Source organism: Poecile atricapillus, chromosome 11, assembly GCF_030490865.1.
Source record: "Poecile atricapillus isolate bPoeAtr1 chromosome 11, bPoeAtr1.hap1, whole genome shotgun sequence".
NCBI classification, from domain to species: Eukaryota; Metazoa; Chordata; class Aves; order Passeriformes; family Paridae; genus Poecile; species Poecile atricapillus.
The window spans coordinates 17,312,743-17,328,314 of record NC_081259.1 but is presented as its reverse complement, the minus strand read 5'-3'; the positions used below and the strand labels follow the sequence as shown (position 1 = coordinate 17,328,314).

At 38.8% G+C, this 15,572-nt stretch overlaps 1 protein-coding gene across 1 annotated transcript; it reads left to right on the top strand.

Annotated features, from left to right (window-relative positions):
* Positions 1–1,917: 1,917 nt before the first annotated feature.
* CHRNB4 (cholinergic receptor nicotinic beta 4 subunit) lies at positions 1,918–15,313 on the top strand. The gene is made up of 6 exons (XM_058846888.1): positions 1,918–2,194; positions 6,857–7,002; positions 8,784–8,828; positions 8,954–9,063; positions 11,534–12,506; positions 14,560–15,313. Exons 1-6 carry the CDS (start codon positions 2,140–2,142, stop codon positions 14,698–14,700), a joined length of 1,470 nt encoding a protein of 489 aa, XP_058702871.1. The 5' UTR covers positions 1,918–2,139; the 3' UTR covers positions 14,701–15,313.
* Positions 15,314–15,572: the final 259 nt, after the last annotated feature.

Below are 15,572 nucleotides of genomic sequence, written 5' to 3'. Positions count from 1 at the left end.
ACCTGTAAAAAGTTCCATTTTTCAACTGAACAGAAAGCAACATAAGCCTTGCTGCTAATGACATGATCCAGGACTTTAGTTGGTTTCATTAGCTTCACACTTATAAGGGGCTAGGGAAAAAGAAAAATTGCTATTAGTTAACGTTTTCTGTACCAATTTTCAATCAGAAAGTGACAGCTGTTCGGTCAGTGCAACATTAAGTCAGTTCTATGTTTTCTGAAACTTCATTTCAGCATCACAGCTATTGGAAACTAACTGTGCCATTCCACCCAGAAGCATTTATTTTTGCAACAAACTCTCTGTACCTGTACTTGTGTCATTATGGAAGCCTGCTCTACCCTTGGCTGCTTCCACTTCGAAAGCTCCAGCATTTCTGACTGGTTCTTTCCTAATACAAACAGCAGCTGGAAATCACCATGATAAATCCACAGAAGGGGACTGCCAGTTTCCCTGGACACTTGAACATCTTGCATTCCTCATGCATCTAGGAGCTCTAATACCCTACGGCATGCAAAGCATCACAGCAGCAGCAAAAACCCCCAGCCAGTTCAGTGGATGGCTCCCTGCCTGCCATAGCCACCTTTTCACAGTGCATTAACATGCAAATGCACAATATCACATATGCTAATGTCTGCTAAAAACGCTTTTCATTTTGGGACCTCAACTTAATGAACAAATGGAATCCTGCAGCATCACTGTGGGGAAAACAATTGCAGAGCACAGAGTGATGAAGGAAGAGTGCTCTGTCAGAATGAATGAATGAATGCAAGTGGATGGCAAAGGAAGGAATATGAACACCAGTTGTGGTAATTCCTTCCTCCCACCTCAGCCTCAGCAGGATAACCCGAGCAATCGGGGCATGGTCTGTGACCCTTTGGCTCTGTCAGGTCCCACTGCTTTGGTGAAGCAACCCCAGCCTGTTTTGTTATACCCTGAACTGCTACTCAGCTAAAAGCACCAAACAGCACAAAATGGTACAAACACAGTGGCTTCAGGAGCCACACATCTGTTCCTTCTACAACCACTGCAAAACACAGAGGCTGGGTTGGCAGAAGGAAAATTTGCCTTTGGGGAGAAATTGGTGTGCTGAGAATTTTTTTTTGAGTACACATAAGTCATCAACCATCAGTTCCACTCTATAGTCCACAGAACTTTTTATCACCTGAGACATTTGCATAGCATAAATACAATAAATGTACCTCTAACCAAAATTGATTACATGTATGTATAGAAAAGTTTAGAAGTTACAGGGACTCAGATTTGGTTTGGAGTTTTTTTTTAACCATGGACTTCAGCCTGTCCTACAGTGCTTGCAAAGGGCACAGAAAATCTTCTTTCCCTCTCCTTCTACACACATCTTCCCATAGCAAGTACCAAAACACACGACACTCTACAGTCTGCTAAGCCCTTCAGCTCTAAAAGATGAATTCTGTAGAATTTCTCTAATGCTCCTCTGAAGTGTCTTTATCCCTACTGTTACTTCACCACAGATTGCTTTAGCTTTCTTTTAAAAATCTTATCAGATGTTAACGACAACATATTTTCTGTTCCTCTCTTGGTGCTGCCAAAAAGTTTTTGGAGCTCTGGTTTAAAGAGATCACACGTGTGGGCCTTGGAGTGGAAAAGGGTTGGCAGTAGGTAATAAACTTTCTCTCTTGACACAGAAAATAACCCTCTGCTGGGGCTATAATTTATTGACACTAAGAGGTTTTATGGCACGAAGTTATAACCAGCTCTTCCCACACAGCTATTCCCACCCACTGCACTCATTAATCAGAAAGCCTTTTAAATGTTATCTTGTAGCAAGAATTAAGCAGTTGTGTTTTGAACATCATGTCTCTTAGCTTGCTCTTTCATTTCCTCTTTTGCAACGTTATCACATTATGTTCACTCTTCTTATTTGCTTTTCTTCTTCACAAAGCTCTTTAAACAGCTGCAAAGGGGGAGGGACCACTATGCTCACGAAAATTCCACTTTGCAGAACGCTTCTGTCAGGTCCTACTGTCTGTCTCTTTCCAGACATTTCATACCTCCAAGATTCAGGTTTGCTTTTACATCTCTTCCCTGTGCATCCCTGCCAACAGAGCCTATTGCCAGCTGTCTAAGCTGAAGAACAGTAATCCACATCTTCTTACTGCCATGGGGAAAATGCACACCCTCATTCTCTTTGTAGTGGGCTCCTTTTGTCTGAACGGTAAGTGACCTTTTCTTTCTCATCAGTTTCAGAACAGTGAGAGCTTTTGGGGGTACGAGGTAGGACAGTGACATGAGCTCCGTAACTATCACCTTGGGAGGCTGCTGACTTTAAGAGGATGTATAAAATTGGTTATTTCAGTGTTGTTTTGGGCTTGTTCGGTATCAGCACATGCACTACGATGGATATGGACAGGCAGTTAGGTTGAATATAAAATTACATAACTGTAGGAGATGAAAATGATAATGACTAAATAATATCCCTTTAGATGCTCCCAGGATCATCTGTGATAGGAAAAGCAGATATTGTGCTGAAGGTGAAAAAATGAACCATGACATGATCCATAAATTGACAGATCTCATCCCTCTACTATTATTTTCTCAAGTTGCTGTATTTTGCAAAATTCATAATTCCTAATTTTTTTAATTAGAATGGAAACTGTATTAATTAAGTTATCATACGTAAATATATGCTACAAAAAGCATATATTTATGCTTTTTATGCAAGAACATTTCCCTCAGTCTGTCAGGATTTCTTGGATATGTTTTAGCCAACACAAACAGCCTGACAGCAGCATGAAATAGTGAATTTAGCATGGGAGCTTATTCCCATGGAGAGGCTCCACTGAGGTGCTCTCAGAGAAACTGGCTGAAACTGAACCAAGATCAGATCACACACTTCCCATTATTACCTATTCATTCCACACTTCTTTTGTTTCTTCCTTCTCTGAAAGGCAACTTTAGAAAACATCTGCTTTGTAACAAAAGGAGAGGAAGGGGCTGCTCTAGATTTTTTTAATTATACACTTCTAAACCCATGAGTATTTCCTTTTTTATTTGCATTAATTGCAGTGTAAAAATGAGAAGTCTTTAAAATACAGTAAATTCACTGCTACTTCCATTGGAACAATATGCATTCCAAATCAGCATGTGTTCTTCTAGGAGGAGATGAAAATCTTTTTTTTTTGAGAGTATGTTGAGAAGTAACAACATTATGAAGTAATTTCAGAGAAGATAATGGGACTGCTTCATTGCTGCTTCTTACTTGCTCCTTATTAATTACAGATGAGAACTTGGTATGTCACTAGTGAGACAGTAAACTACAAAAATGGTAACACATGCTACAGTGTTACTTCTAAACAAATACTATTTCAACATTTATTACAGAAATAGTAATTATTACTGAATTCAGAGAAACACTAGAAATAATGTCATGTTAAATTTTGAAATGTAGACAGTGATAACAGCAAACATGCCTGTATCTTTCACTACTGCTTCTTATTCTTTTCTGTGAAAATCACTCCAACAAATTTGTCATTACACTGAAATCAAACAGCATAACACAGGATGTCTAGTTATTTCATTTTATGTATTTAAATTAGACAATGTAAAAAGGAAAGTCTCCACAGCAGAGTGAATGAAGTCCATGGTTTAATTTCTTCTGCTGTGAAATTGGAAGCATCTTGGTGCAATTTTTTTTTTTTAATGCTCATAGTCCCACAGAGAAAACAAACTTACTGAGGAATGTACTGCAAGTTATGTGGCAATTGCTCTCCTTGTCACAGAGCAGATGTGTACCATGTTCAGTGAAGCTAAAATAATTTCCCCAGCTCAGGATCCACCCCAATGGGCTTTATTTATTATTGCTTTCAGTACACAAATATACTCCACTCCCAAATTATGATTGCTTAATCATTGCTGTTAAAATAATTTGTCTAAAAGCGTCAGTCTACCCTCCTCAACATCTCTGGTGATTACTGCTATTTGGAAAAAAAAACATTTTGTGGGGGAAACTGCACTTCCATTTCTTCCAACCCTGAGAGAAAAAAAGAGAAGTTTCAAAGGCCTGGCTACTGACACACAATGCACATAAAGATGAAACTGCATGCCTGGTAATTTTGTTCTCATTAAGTGCCATCTGGTTTGGTTATCATTAGTGCAATCTGGTAGATTGTTAATGGAAAGTAGACTATAAAAATTAGACAAGAAACACTCCTTTTCCCCAGTATTCACAGAGAGATTGGTTTTAACAAGTTTTAAAACACTGCAGGCCTGACATCTAGTGGTTATACAGGCTTCTGAGCGAGGTGACAGAGTAGCCCCTTTACTTCTGATTACTAAGTTACAAAGGCTGAAATGGAATAGCAATTTTACAAAGGATTATCCCTAATGAAGGAATGCCTTCACTAAGTACAGGTAATAATTTCTCAAAGAGATTCACTGTTGAATAAATATATTTTATAATTAAAGTCCTGGCTTGTCATTAATCTGCATAGAGTTTATTAACAGTCAGTACCTGGAAATCTGAGCTGTTCTCATCAGACATGCAGACCACACAGTACATTTGGATTTGCAGACCAGATTATTGTGATGCTAAACACAGGTTTCAGAGTAAAAACTAATTACAAATCCAGAATTAGCTTTCTGCAAATATTCTACAGTTCCTACTTCTTACTCCCTCTTCAGCAAATACTCTATGCTGGAATATTCACAGACAAGGCAGAAATGCAGTGAAAACATAGTTAACAATTCAAACAAGAACTCACACCTTTGCTAACAGTATTCAGTGACAACTGAATGAAACAAACCAACTGACAATTTATTTATATTTGAATTACAGCCATGTGCTTACACCACTTACATATGCAAAAGTGGGAATGTCTACTAAAAAAATATCTACTACAAACAACTCCCACATAAAACTCCACCAAATAAAATAACCTTAACAAGGATTCTCTCTTGAACTACCACAGGACTTCTAAACTATCCTTTAACCACAAGAAGATTCATTCCTAGAACATGGCCCTCTTTTCTTTACAGTATCAAATTTAGCTTTTCCTTGATTGCTATACCCCAAAATCCACCCCAGAATCTAAAGCTTAGAAAGATTCAGCATAGCTCTAGCTTGATAAGCTTTTGATTAGGCACCTTGCATTGAGAACAAATGTCATATTAAAATATCATGTGGTATAGGGCTTTTATAATGACTTGCAGAGAGGTACAAAGCAAGTGTGAATCAAAAAACAAACTGACCCAACAAACACAGTTACATTCATCCAAATTTGTTTTCCCAAATGCCTTGGAAAGTATTTGAAAAGCCTATTCTGAAGAACAATTTTATAGTTAAGTATAGGTGAAAAATTTGGGCCATGCTGCTCTTACAAGAATTAAATCAAGCCTGGTAAACACCAGGTAAACACCTCAACCTTTCCACGGAGCTTGTAAAAGTTGTTCTTAGATATGAGATCTCTGTTTGATAATCTTTCCTTTTACCTCACTCCACTTTCTCACTGGATCAGAAATAAAAAGGTCTTAGGGTATTTTTTTACCCTGAGTTGGATTCAGAAGAATTTCAAGTTTCAAGAGAGACTTGTTCAGCCTAGCAACTTGCAGCCCAGTTCACAAGGAAATGTGGCACCTTACAGACATGCCCACAAACTTTGCTTATTTGATCCTGGCTTTTTGGTGTCTGCCTTTCCCCAGATTTCATGGATATGCTATAACATAAAAACCCCCAGAACAAATTAATGTACCACAAATTTAAAACACTTACATGGCCAATGTCTTTTACTGTGTGGAATTGCTCTGGGAAATAATGAAACAAGTATGCTGTGAGGACACTACCCTCATTTCTGCAATATCTAGAGGTGAATTAGGTGAGCTGAATTAGGTGACTTTTTCTATGGAAGAGTCATTCTCTCAATTGCATTGGAACCTGCTTTCACTAACACTGTAATTTCGTCAGCATCACAACACAGAACTGCCCAACACACAGCACAGTGTCTCTGGCTCAGTTCTGTTGGCAGGATGATGAGAACCTTGCTCATCAGTATTGTCAGGTGGTCAACAGTGGCTTGAAAAGTCCACTGGGATGACTTTAAAAAGCACACAAAGAATATGAGAACAGAATAAACGACCCTGAGGTTGTGCCAGAAGCTGCTCTGCTCCACAGGGAATGTTCAGGCTTGTTTGACAGTAACCTGTAGATATTATATTTTGTAGTCACTGGACTTCAGCTTGGGTAATCAAAGATTTACAATGTTTGTGCTAGTCCACAAATCAGGTTCTACTTCCACATAAAATAAGCCTAACATACTGCACTGGGTTTTCAAATTTTGGAACAGAAACATCACTAGCTACCAGAGAGTCCCCACTCATTAAAAAAATCTTTTATGCCTCCGACAGCTGGTTTTCTCTAAATCAGAATCTTTAAATTTGTATGTGTACCTGCAACTCTGTCTCCTACAGCACTGAAGAGAGAAGTCACAGCTGGACCCCTCCCCTTGGATCATAGAATAATTCTTCCCCTGCTATTAAGGGGGTGGTTGTCTCCCAATTTGTAATCCCAAAAGTATCTACCAACTTTAGCTTCACATTTTATTGCAAAAAAGAATAGAGGTGAATCAGAAAAAAAAGAATCAGAACCCCAAAAGGGTTCTGATTGATCTACTTTGATCTGTGCTCTGCAAAAGACAGTCAACTTCAGCAGAACAGATATCAGTGCAAGCACCATATCCTCCTGTTCACATAAACCTACAGTCTTTAGAAAATCAAAAGCTGTCATTATTTCCCAAAAATGATCTGATGCATAGCTATTCTGTGACCCCCTACATCATGTCACTTTAGTCTCCCTTCCATAATCCTGTTTTGTGATGCTTTACAGGAAGCATGGCAGCAGATGCTGAAGAAAAATTAATGAACCACCTACTGAGTCCTGACAGATACAATAAGTTAATTCGGCCAGCTGTCAACTCCTCCCAGCTGGTATCCATAGAGCTGCAGGTTTCCCTGGCACAGCTCATCAGTGTGGTAAGTTCAAATTAGGCTATGCCTTTACATTCAATACCACCTGCACAGCACTCTAAGTAATAGTTATACTGGTATTGCTACATCTCTGCTCTTTCCTCATTTGTGTAACACTATTAATAGGCAGAGTCCATACATGCAATTAACTGGTTTTATACCTCACAATGGAGGTACAATGGGGAAATCAGTTTATGCCTAGGCATTGAAGGACTGGGGCCAGATCTTCATCCAATAGAATTCCATCTAGCTAAAATTCAAAATCATTCCACCAATTTTTGTACAGCTACTGTAAGTTACCCCAGGTCAGGACCCATCCTGGACTGTGCACACCAGCAATGTGCACACCATCCACCATCAGTGGAATGCTGATCCATCTTCTACTGAAGTGGTTCAATGGCCTGAAAACAAGTGACAAAGCCACATCCAAACCACGTGACATACCAGGAATACCAATAAAGAACACTGGAATGTTGAAAAGAAAACCACACATAATTCTGGCTGGAATAACTTAACATGGTTAAAACAATCTTCATGTTCAATAAAATCTACTTCAGTGGGTCTAAAAGACATTTTCACCCACAAGGTTAGTATGTGTTTGACAGTTATTCTAAGGTATAAAAACAAAATTACTAAGAGATGTTAACATTAATTGCAGTGGGAACGAGAGCCAGCATGCAAGTGGGAATAATTTCCTGAACTGGGGCTTTCAACTCTGCTGCTCTCTCCCTGGATGACAAAGAAGATACAGATGACTGTCTACCTATCAGAATTTGTATAAGAGCTAGTGACTGGACTACTGCAAACTTTAAGAGACTTAAAGAATTTATGTCCTGAAATTCATTTGGAAATGAGAGAGACTCTGTTGGAACAAAAGGGAAACTGTACAAAGAGCTGAAGTTTCATACACACATGTAGACTGTATATTATATATAATACACATAGATCTATATATGTATACACACAGGATTCAATGCCATGTATACCAGCTGATTCTAGTTAAGTGTTCTCTCTCTGCTGGGGAGCTCCATCTGGACACAGACATGCCTCTGTACATCCTGCACTACCACCATGAGCACAGTGTCCCTCCAGACTGCAGATTCTGGGCATAAAAAGGGAGGTGTCTTCCTCCAGAGGCCCCAGAGGTGATCAACAACCTAAACAAGGTGGATGAATGGGCAAGGATCAAGACTAGCACAGTTCAGTCCCTATCCCTCTATAGTCTCACTCTTCAAGCAGAACAAAATTAGGCATCTTGTAGGCTCCAACAATCTCAAGCATCTTCAGGATCAGAGAATTAACTCATTTTCTTGCAGAAATCCTCCTGACAGACCTTCTACAGGGAGGTTTCTCCTCTGGACTGCTGTCCAGAGACAGCAGTTCATGAAGCAGAGCCTGCCAGCTGAGAGATTACATGGCAAACCTTACACCAACCTCACACAACTTCATGTAGGCCTCCCCGATGGTCAAATGTCCTTCCTGATTCCAATCAAAGGTGGAGAAGGGGGGTGGGGGAGGAAAACAGCAAGGTGGTGGTCATTGTTTCCAAATAACTACACTCACTCCTGCCATAACTGTTGTTGTTAAAAGGCATTTGGAATTCTTTATTTATGGGGTTGCTATTTATCATCAGTATGTGCACAAGCCTGGCCATCTTACCCCAGAGAAACATCTGTCTTGAAATACACTAGATAAAATAATGCTCAAAAATCCACTGAATAAACCTTATTACTGCAATAAAGTGAAACATTTTAGAGGCCAGTTTTTGTCTCCATTTTTTCCTGCAGAATGAACGGGAGCAGATCATGACTACGAATGTCTGGCTGAACCAGGTAACAAAACAACATAGAAATGGCTCTTGCAAACCACAAATGTGACTGCTTTCACTCCATCACATGATTGTTTTGTTAGTGCTGGTCTGGACACTCCCATCACTACTCTACAATTCTTCTCTTAGGAGTGGATTGATTATCGACTGGCTTGGAAACCCTCTGACTATGAAGGAATAAATAAGCTGAGAATACCTGCAAAACACATCTGGTTGCCAGATATTGTGCTTTACAATAAGTAAGTAAAACTGGTGTCGTTTATGCAAACAATGAACAAAATTTTAATCAAGGAACAAACATCAGAAACAATGAAGTAGGTCTGGTAAAATTTTAAAACTGAATTTTGTCACTTTTAGATAGTAGCAAGTGTACCTGACTGGGCTACTGGCTTAAAGATAATTTTAGTAACATCAGCACTCTGCTTAAAGAAATCCCAGCAGAGCTGGAAGATGTCTGCAGCGTGAGCAGTCACAGCAGAGGATCCATGACAAGGCTTACAACTGAGATTTATTTGAAAATAGACTGTATGGAAAGAATGAATTGTAGGTATAAATCCAGTTGCAAGAAGACATCTGGAATCCTATCAGACATCTTAGGGTCTAAGATACAGTTTTGTCTTCTTTCCCCACTCCTCCTTCTACCACAGACCCCAGGACATAAAGCTGTTACAAAGTTCACACATACCGTAACTCCAGGTGTTCATACTCATGTAGAAAACCAAATTGTATTCCATTTTGATAAAGCAATGAAAAAATCTATTCTGTGAATACATAATAAATCTGTCACCATTTGACCCTGTTGCTTTATAGTTCATAGAAAAATATCATCTTTCAGTTCCTCTTTCAAAAAAACAGCTGACAATTTTGTTTTACTTTGGTTTAAGACTCTAGCAAAACCTTGAAGTGGATGATAAATGCTTTTTTTTAATAATCAAAATGTATGCTTTTATAATACTTTGAAAACCAATGAATTCATGAACACATGATGATTTATGAACATATACAGATGGGAAACCCAGGAAGTTTATATATAACTGAGTTAAGTCCTTGGAATCCTACTACTGGAAACCAGATTTGATGAACACTAAACTAATGTATTAGTCACAAAATAATTCAGCCAGTGGATTAGGATGTACTCTGCCTACTCAAAGCTTATTGTGGTAAATTGTGACTCTGCTCTCTGCTTCTTTTTGCTACTAGCCAAGTGATACCATTTAGTTTGTAGAAATAGAAAGGAATTGTTTCAAAAGGTTTTTTAAATGCACAGGAACAAGCCTCACTGTATTGGGTTTCTACATTAGTACAAAGCCTCAACTGAATTTTAGCTAAAGGACAGTTCCATGTACTTTCCTGCTGCTGGAGCAGAGTTTCACAGGCATCATTCAGTTCAAGGTGCTCAGGAAAACACAAAGCATGTCCCTATGCCCTCAGCTCTGTCTGTGACCTGTGCAGAGGGCTCTGAGACTGCAGCCCAGCCTCTTCCCACAACAGAGACAGGGCAGTCAGCACCAGAACTCACATATTCCCAGCCCAGGAGTCTGCCCAGCACACGGCATGGCACGACAGCAAAGCTAACTCAGGGAGTACAGATATGTTAGAACTAGGATACAATTAATTTCTAAAAAAATAGCTCTTTTATTGGCAATGAACTAACAACTCCTATTAGTGGCTGTAGCCACTCACTCCTGCATCTGGTTGTTCCACTGGCTGCATGAATTAGCTGCAAAAGTCTCAGCTCAATGCCAGCACTCATTGCCTCACCCAGGTGAGCCCTTTCCAGAGCCAAACCTAACTGATTCAGACACATATGCCAAGCCTTAGATATTTGTAGCATTTCCTTGCTTGGAAAAAAAAAACAACCCATCACCCTTAGCACTGAAATAGTACTATTTTCCATGATGCCTTGTCAACAAATATGAATACAACCTTGGGATACTTAATGGCTTAAACAGCCCTACCTTGTTTGCCCAGACTTTTGGGCAGGAGAAGATACTACTGACAGATAATGATCTTCTCCCTGAGTTAATGAAACCATCATAATATAGAAGATTCCTCTGGTGGAAGTTCAGCAGTTGGAAGAGATACAAAGCCAAGTTTATTTGTGGGCACTAAGAATGCCATGGCTTATCTGTTTTGTAATAAGTAAACATTAACTGGAGTGACGCAATAAATTATAACCCATATAATTACATTTCCTCTGCCTCCACTCTCCCTGCATTTCTAACTAATGCAGCTCATCCTTATTTTCTTGTAATTCAGGGGTGATGCTTTGTGTTCTTAGCATGGCTATGTTCCAGATCAAAGGTACCTCTGTTTTCACATGGCATGATCTCATTTTTAGTCAGCCTTCAGAGAAGTAGGAAGCTTTAATTACTTGAGCAAACATTAACAAAATACATCAATTTTTTTGGATGAAACAGAGGTGTGTATTTGGTATTTAATAATAATTTTATATCTTTTTTTTTTCTGTAAGTATTGGACCAAAAAGCGACTATTGGACTGGGAGAAATGCATACGTCGATCTCCCTTATCAAGTTATCCCTATCAGAATAAAAGTATTACTAAACTTTGATTCTTGGCACAACTGGGGCCCACAAGACCAAGAATGTCATTCTTTTTGTGTTTTGAACTTGTTTTTCCTCCTAGTATTTTATTTTATATTTAGTATTTTATTTTTACTTTCTCCCCTTTCTCTTCTCCTCTCGTTAGTGCGGATGGCACATACGAAGTCTCGCTGTACACAAATGCCATTGTAACGAACAATGGAAGCATTCGCTGGCTGCCACCAGCCATTTACAAGAGTGCCTGCAAGATTGAGGTGAAGCATTTCCCATTTGACCAACAAAACTGCACCCTGAAGTTCCGGTCCTGGACATACGACCACACAGAAATTGATATGGTGCTTAAGACTTCCATGGCAAGCATGGATGACTTCACCCCAAGTGGAGAGTGGGACATTGTCGCACTCCCAGGGAGAAGAACTGTAAATCCTCTGGACCCCAATTATGTCGATGTGACATATGACTTCATTATTAAAAGGAAACCACTTTTTTATACCATCAATCTTATCATTCCCTGTGTGCTAATTACATCCTTAGCCATCCTAGTATTCTACTTGCCTTCAGACTGTGGTGAAAAAATGACCTTATGCATATCTGTGTTGCTCGCCTTGACTGTGTTCTTGCTGCTGATCTCCAAAATTGTCCCTCCAACATCTCTAGATGTTCCACTGATTGGGAAGTATCTCATGTTTACAATGGTGCTGGTGACCTTCTCAATAGTTACCAGTGTCTGTGTGCTCAATGTCCACCACAGATCTCCAAGTACTCACACTATGCCCCCCTGGGTAAAGCTGGTTTTCCTTGAAAGACTCCCAGCCTATCTGTTCATGAAGCGTCCAGAAAATAATTCTCCACAGCAAAAGCCATGCAACTGCAAAAAGACAAAAGCAGAGAATCCTTGTATGGAGCCATCTGACTTCTACAAGAACTCTACCTATTTTTTGAATACAGCTTCTGCCAAAAGATATGGTATGAAAGTTTCTGAGACACTTGACAATGTCAGCAGTCATCGAGATTTTAGGTTAAGAACAGGCGCAACATTTTCTCCTGAAGTGCAAGAAGCAATTGATGGAGTCAGTTTTATAGCAGAGCACATGAAAAGTGATGACAACGACCAGAGTGTAAGTAAAAATGAGAAATCCCTGTCCTTCCAAACTTCATCTCTTGTCCTCTGTAACACACTGTTCCTCAGGAAGCACATTTGAACTCTCTAGCTATTGTGAAGATTTTAGAGAGATTCTAGATATAGCTCATTAGAGGAAGTAATTTATGCCATTAATGAGCAGCAATTTGGTAACTGCAAATATTCTGATAAATAACATGGCTATTTCTACAGAAAGAGTTTGCTGACTGCCCAGTAAGTCATGAAACACTCTTAAAAAAGCTTCATTGTCACGTTCAAGTGGTGACTGGCAGAGGAAGAAAATTATATTCAGTTCCAGGTTAGAAACAGAATATTTTTCACTGTTGTGAATCAATAAGACTGTGAACAGACCCATGGCCAGGCGAAGTTAACCAGAAACAATGCACCTGCAGCTCATGCATTTATTTACCTAACTGAGCACGGCAGAAAAATTCAGCAAAATTGGTAGAAGGCCTTTGCAAACACCCTCTCTGGGCTAAGACACCTGTCTGTATATGGCAGACACCATGGGTAGGATTACAAATCTCAGCAGAGGTTTTTACTTTCACTTGAGTTATTTATATATATACCAGACTCATTAATGGTTAGGAGAAATACTTCATTTAAGCAATGCTGCTGCTGCTGCTCTATTCCCCTGCCCTACTCACAGACCACTAGCTACACAATAGAGCTGATAGAAACACCCTGTGAGTAATGTTTGGAAAACTCAGGTGGGTCACAGGTGGTTTTTTTAGACAAGCACCCACAGTTGGGAAAAAATCATCCTCATACCTACCATTGTCCTCTCTCTAATCCAGACCCCAGTGAGACTCCAGGTTCTCTATTCCTCTTGTGCTTCTCCTCCCTCAGCCAAGCCAATTAAATAAAGTCTGGTTTCTGATCCTGCAGAAGTCCCTAGAGGAGCATGCTGCTGAGTAGCTCATGTTTTCTATTAACTGAAATTACTGTCAATATAAATAAAGAAGTTCAGCTATTAACATTAGACATGAGCTTGTAAACATTGAAACTGACTGAACAGAAGCCGACTTCAGAGTGTAGGAAAACGTTTTCTAATAGCTCAGAAATTCTTGCAAGGATGTGTTGCACACTAAAGGATCTACAAAGCTTTTACCTGATAGTAAGAAAAATTTTCAAGAGCATTTTATATATTGAAAATCCACTTACTGCTTTTCACATAAGGTCCTCTGATATTACATATAATTTTTCTATATTTGTAATTTTATTCTCTGCTTCCTTCTGTTATCACAACAGTCTGATAACAGCTGTTCATGTACATTTATATGGTCTGACTGCAGAAACATTCAATTCCCATTAGCAGCAATGGGAATTCAAAGTGTGCACCTAAGGAAAAATATGTAATATTCTAATATCGGACATGATTCAACTGACAAGGATGATAAAGTCACTGATGTGAGGACATCCCATGTGTAACTAGAATCAATGAGAGGAAAAATTATTCCTGAGATGCAAATGAAGATTGATATATTTCCCCTTTACAATAATAGTCCAATTAGTCACTTCAGTCTGAGACAGAATCTAAGGCCATGACTCTCACAGACAACACATGCAGGGCAAAAAGGGATTTTAATAAAAGCAACAGTATTAATATGCATTAAGTCCCATGAATAAGATGACTGCTGATAAGAAAAGAACTCTGAAGCTAACCTTGTTTAACAGCAATAAACACCATCTATTTTTGCCCACTGAGATTAATAGAATTTACAAACTAAAATTGAAGAAATTCCTTAATTGGATTATAGTATGGGTCCTTCAGGGGTGGCACCACACCAGGCAACCACGCTCAGTATCTGTTGTATCCAAAAAAGATAAGAAATATTTACTGTATTTTTCTCCACTGCTCAGATGGGTTGTAGGAGGAAAAATCCCTTACCAAGACTAAAGCCAGTTTATTCCCTGAACCTTGAGATCTCTTTCTTTTTCTTTTGATAAACAAAAACTCAGCATTAGCAAGAGGAAGACCAAAAGAATATGACAAATTTCTAATATCTTTAATTGGCTTTTTCTTCCAGGTCATTGAAGATTGGAAGTATGTTGCCATGGTAGTGGACAGGCTGTTTCTCTGGATATTTGTCCTTGTTTGTGTCCTGGGGACTGTTGGATTATTTCTGCAACCACTTTTTCAAAACCACACTGCTGCCATAAACCCTTAGCTCTCATTTAAAATGGTCAATACTTACACAGACATTTGGTCTCATTCTGCTCTCAGTTCCCTTTTGTTAAGTCCACAGAGATGCCAAGTGAGTTGTACTTACATCCCTTAGAACAGGGAAAAGGAAAGTGGAACTTGACTTACTGGGATAGGAAAGAAAATGAAACAAACAGAAAACTTTTTTTTTTTCCAGTGAGTCCAGTACTTCTGGTGATATCTTGCCCTTTTTTCAATTATTTGAAATCTGAACATTACACTGAAAGATTTTTACTGTACAAGATGTCATCCTGGCATCATCATCATCATTATAATATTATTATTAGGTATTTTAAATATATTGCCTTAGGAGGGATATTTTCTTTCCTTAGAATACTGCAATTTCCCTATTACAAAGAAGGTACTGCTGTGAAATTTATTTCCTTCAAATGCATCAAAACTATTTGTGTCTGATTTATAAAGATTTTGCAAGTGGGTTTGATACTTACATCTGAACTGAGAAACAGAAACACTTCTGAGGTAACCACTGAAAGGTTTCTCACTTGCCATCTCTGGTAGCTGATGGATCAACAAAGGCCAAATTAATGTATGATAAATAAACATGTATAATACTCTATTTGATGATGAAATAAAAATAAAACATAAAATTTTCCTTTATATATATTTAGTCCACAAATTTCCTGCAAGTTTACCAGCTCATGTATCTGGGGCACAAACACACTTTAATGTCTAAGTCTATGCACACTAATCCCATATCATGCACAGGAAAGCAACAGGAGAAGACAGTGGTGAAAGACAGGAAGAATGAGAGGACACCTGGGAACAGATCTGTGTGTGTTTTTCTGGGGAGATTTTAATGTGGATTTAAGTATAACC

Coding starts and splice junctions, on each gene's coding strand:
- CHRNB4 (XM_058846888.1), top strand. CDS start 2,140: ATGGGGAAAATGCACACCCTCATTCTCTTTGTAGTGGGCTCCTTTTGT. Junction 7,003..8,783: donor TGGCACAGCTCATCAGTGTG/GTAAGTTCAAAT, acceptor TTTTTCCTGCAG/AATGAACGGGAGCAGATCAT. Junction 9,064..11,533: donor GATATTGTGCTTTACAATAA/GTAAGTAAAACT, acceptor TCCTCTCGTTAG/TGCGGATGGCACATACGAAG.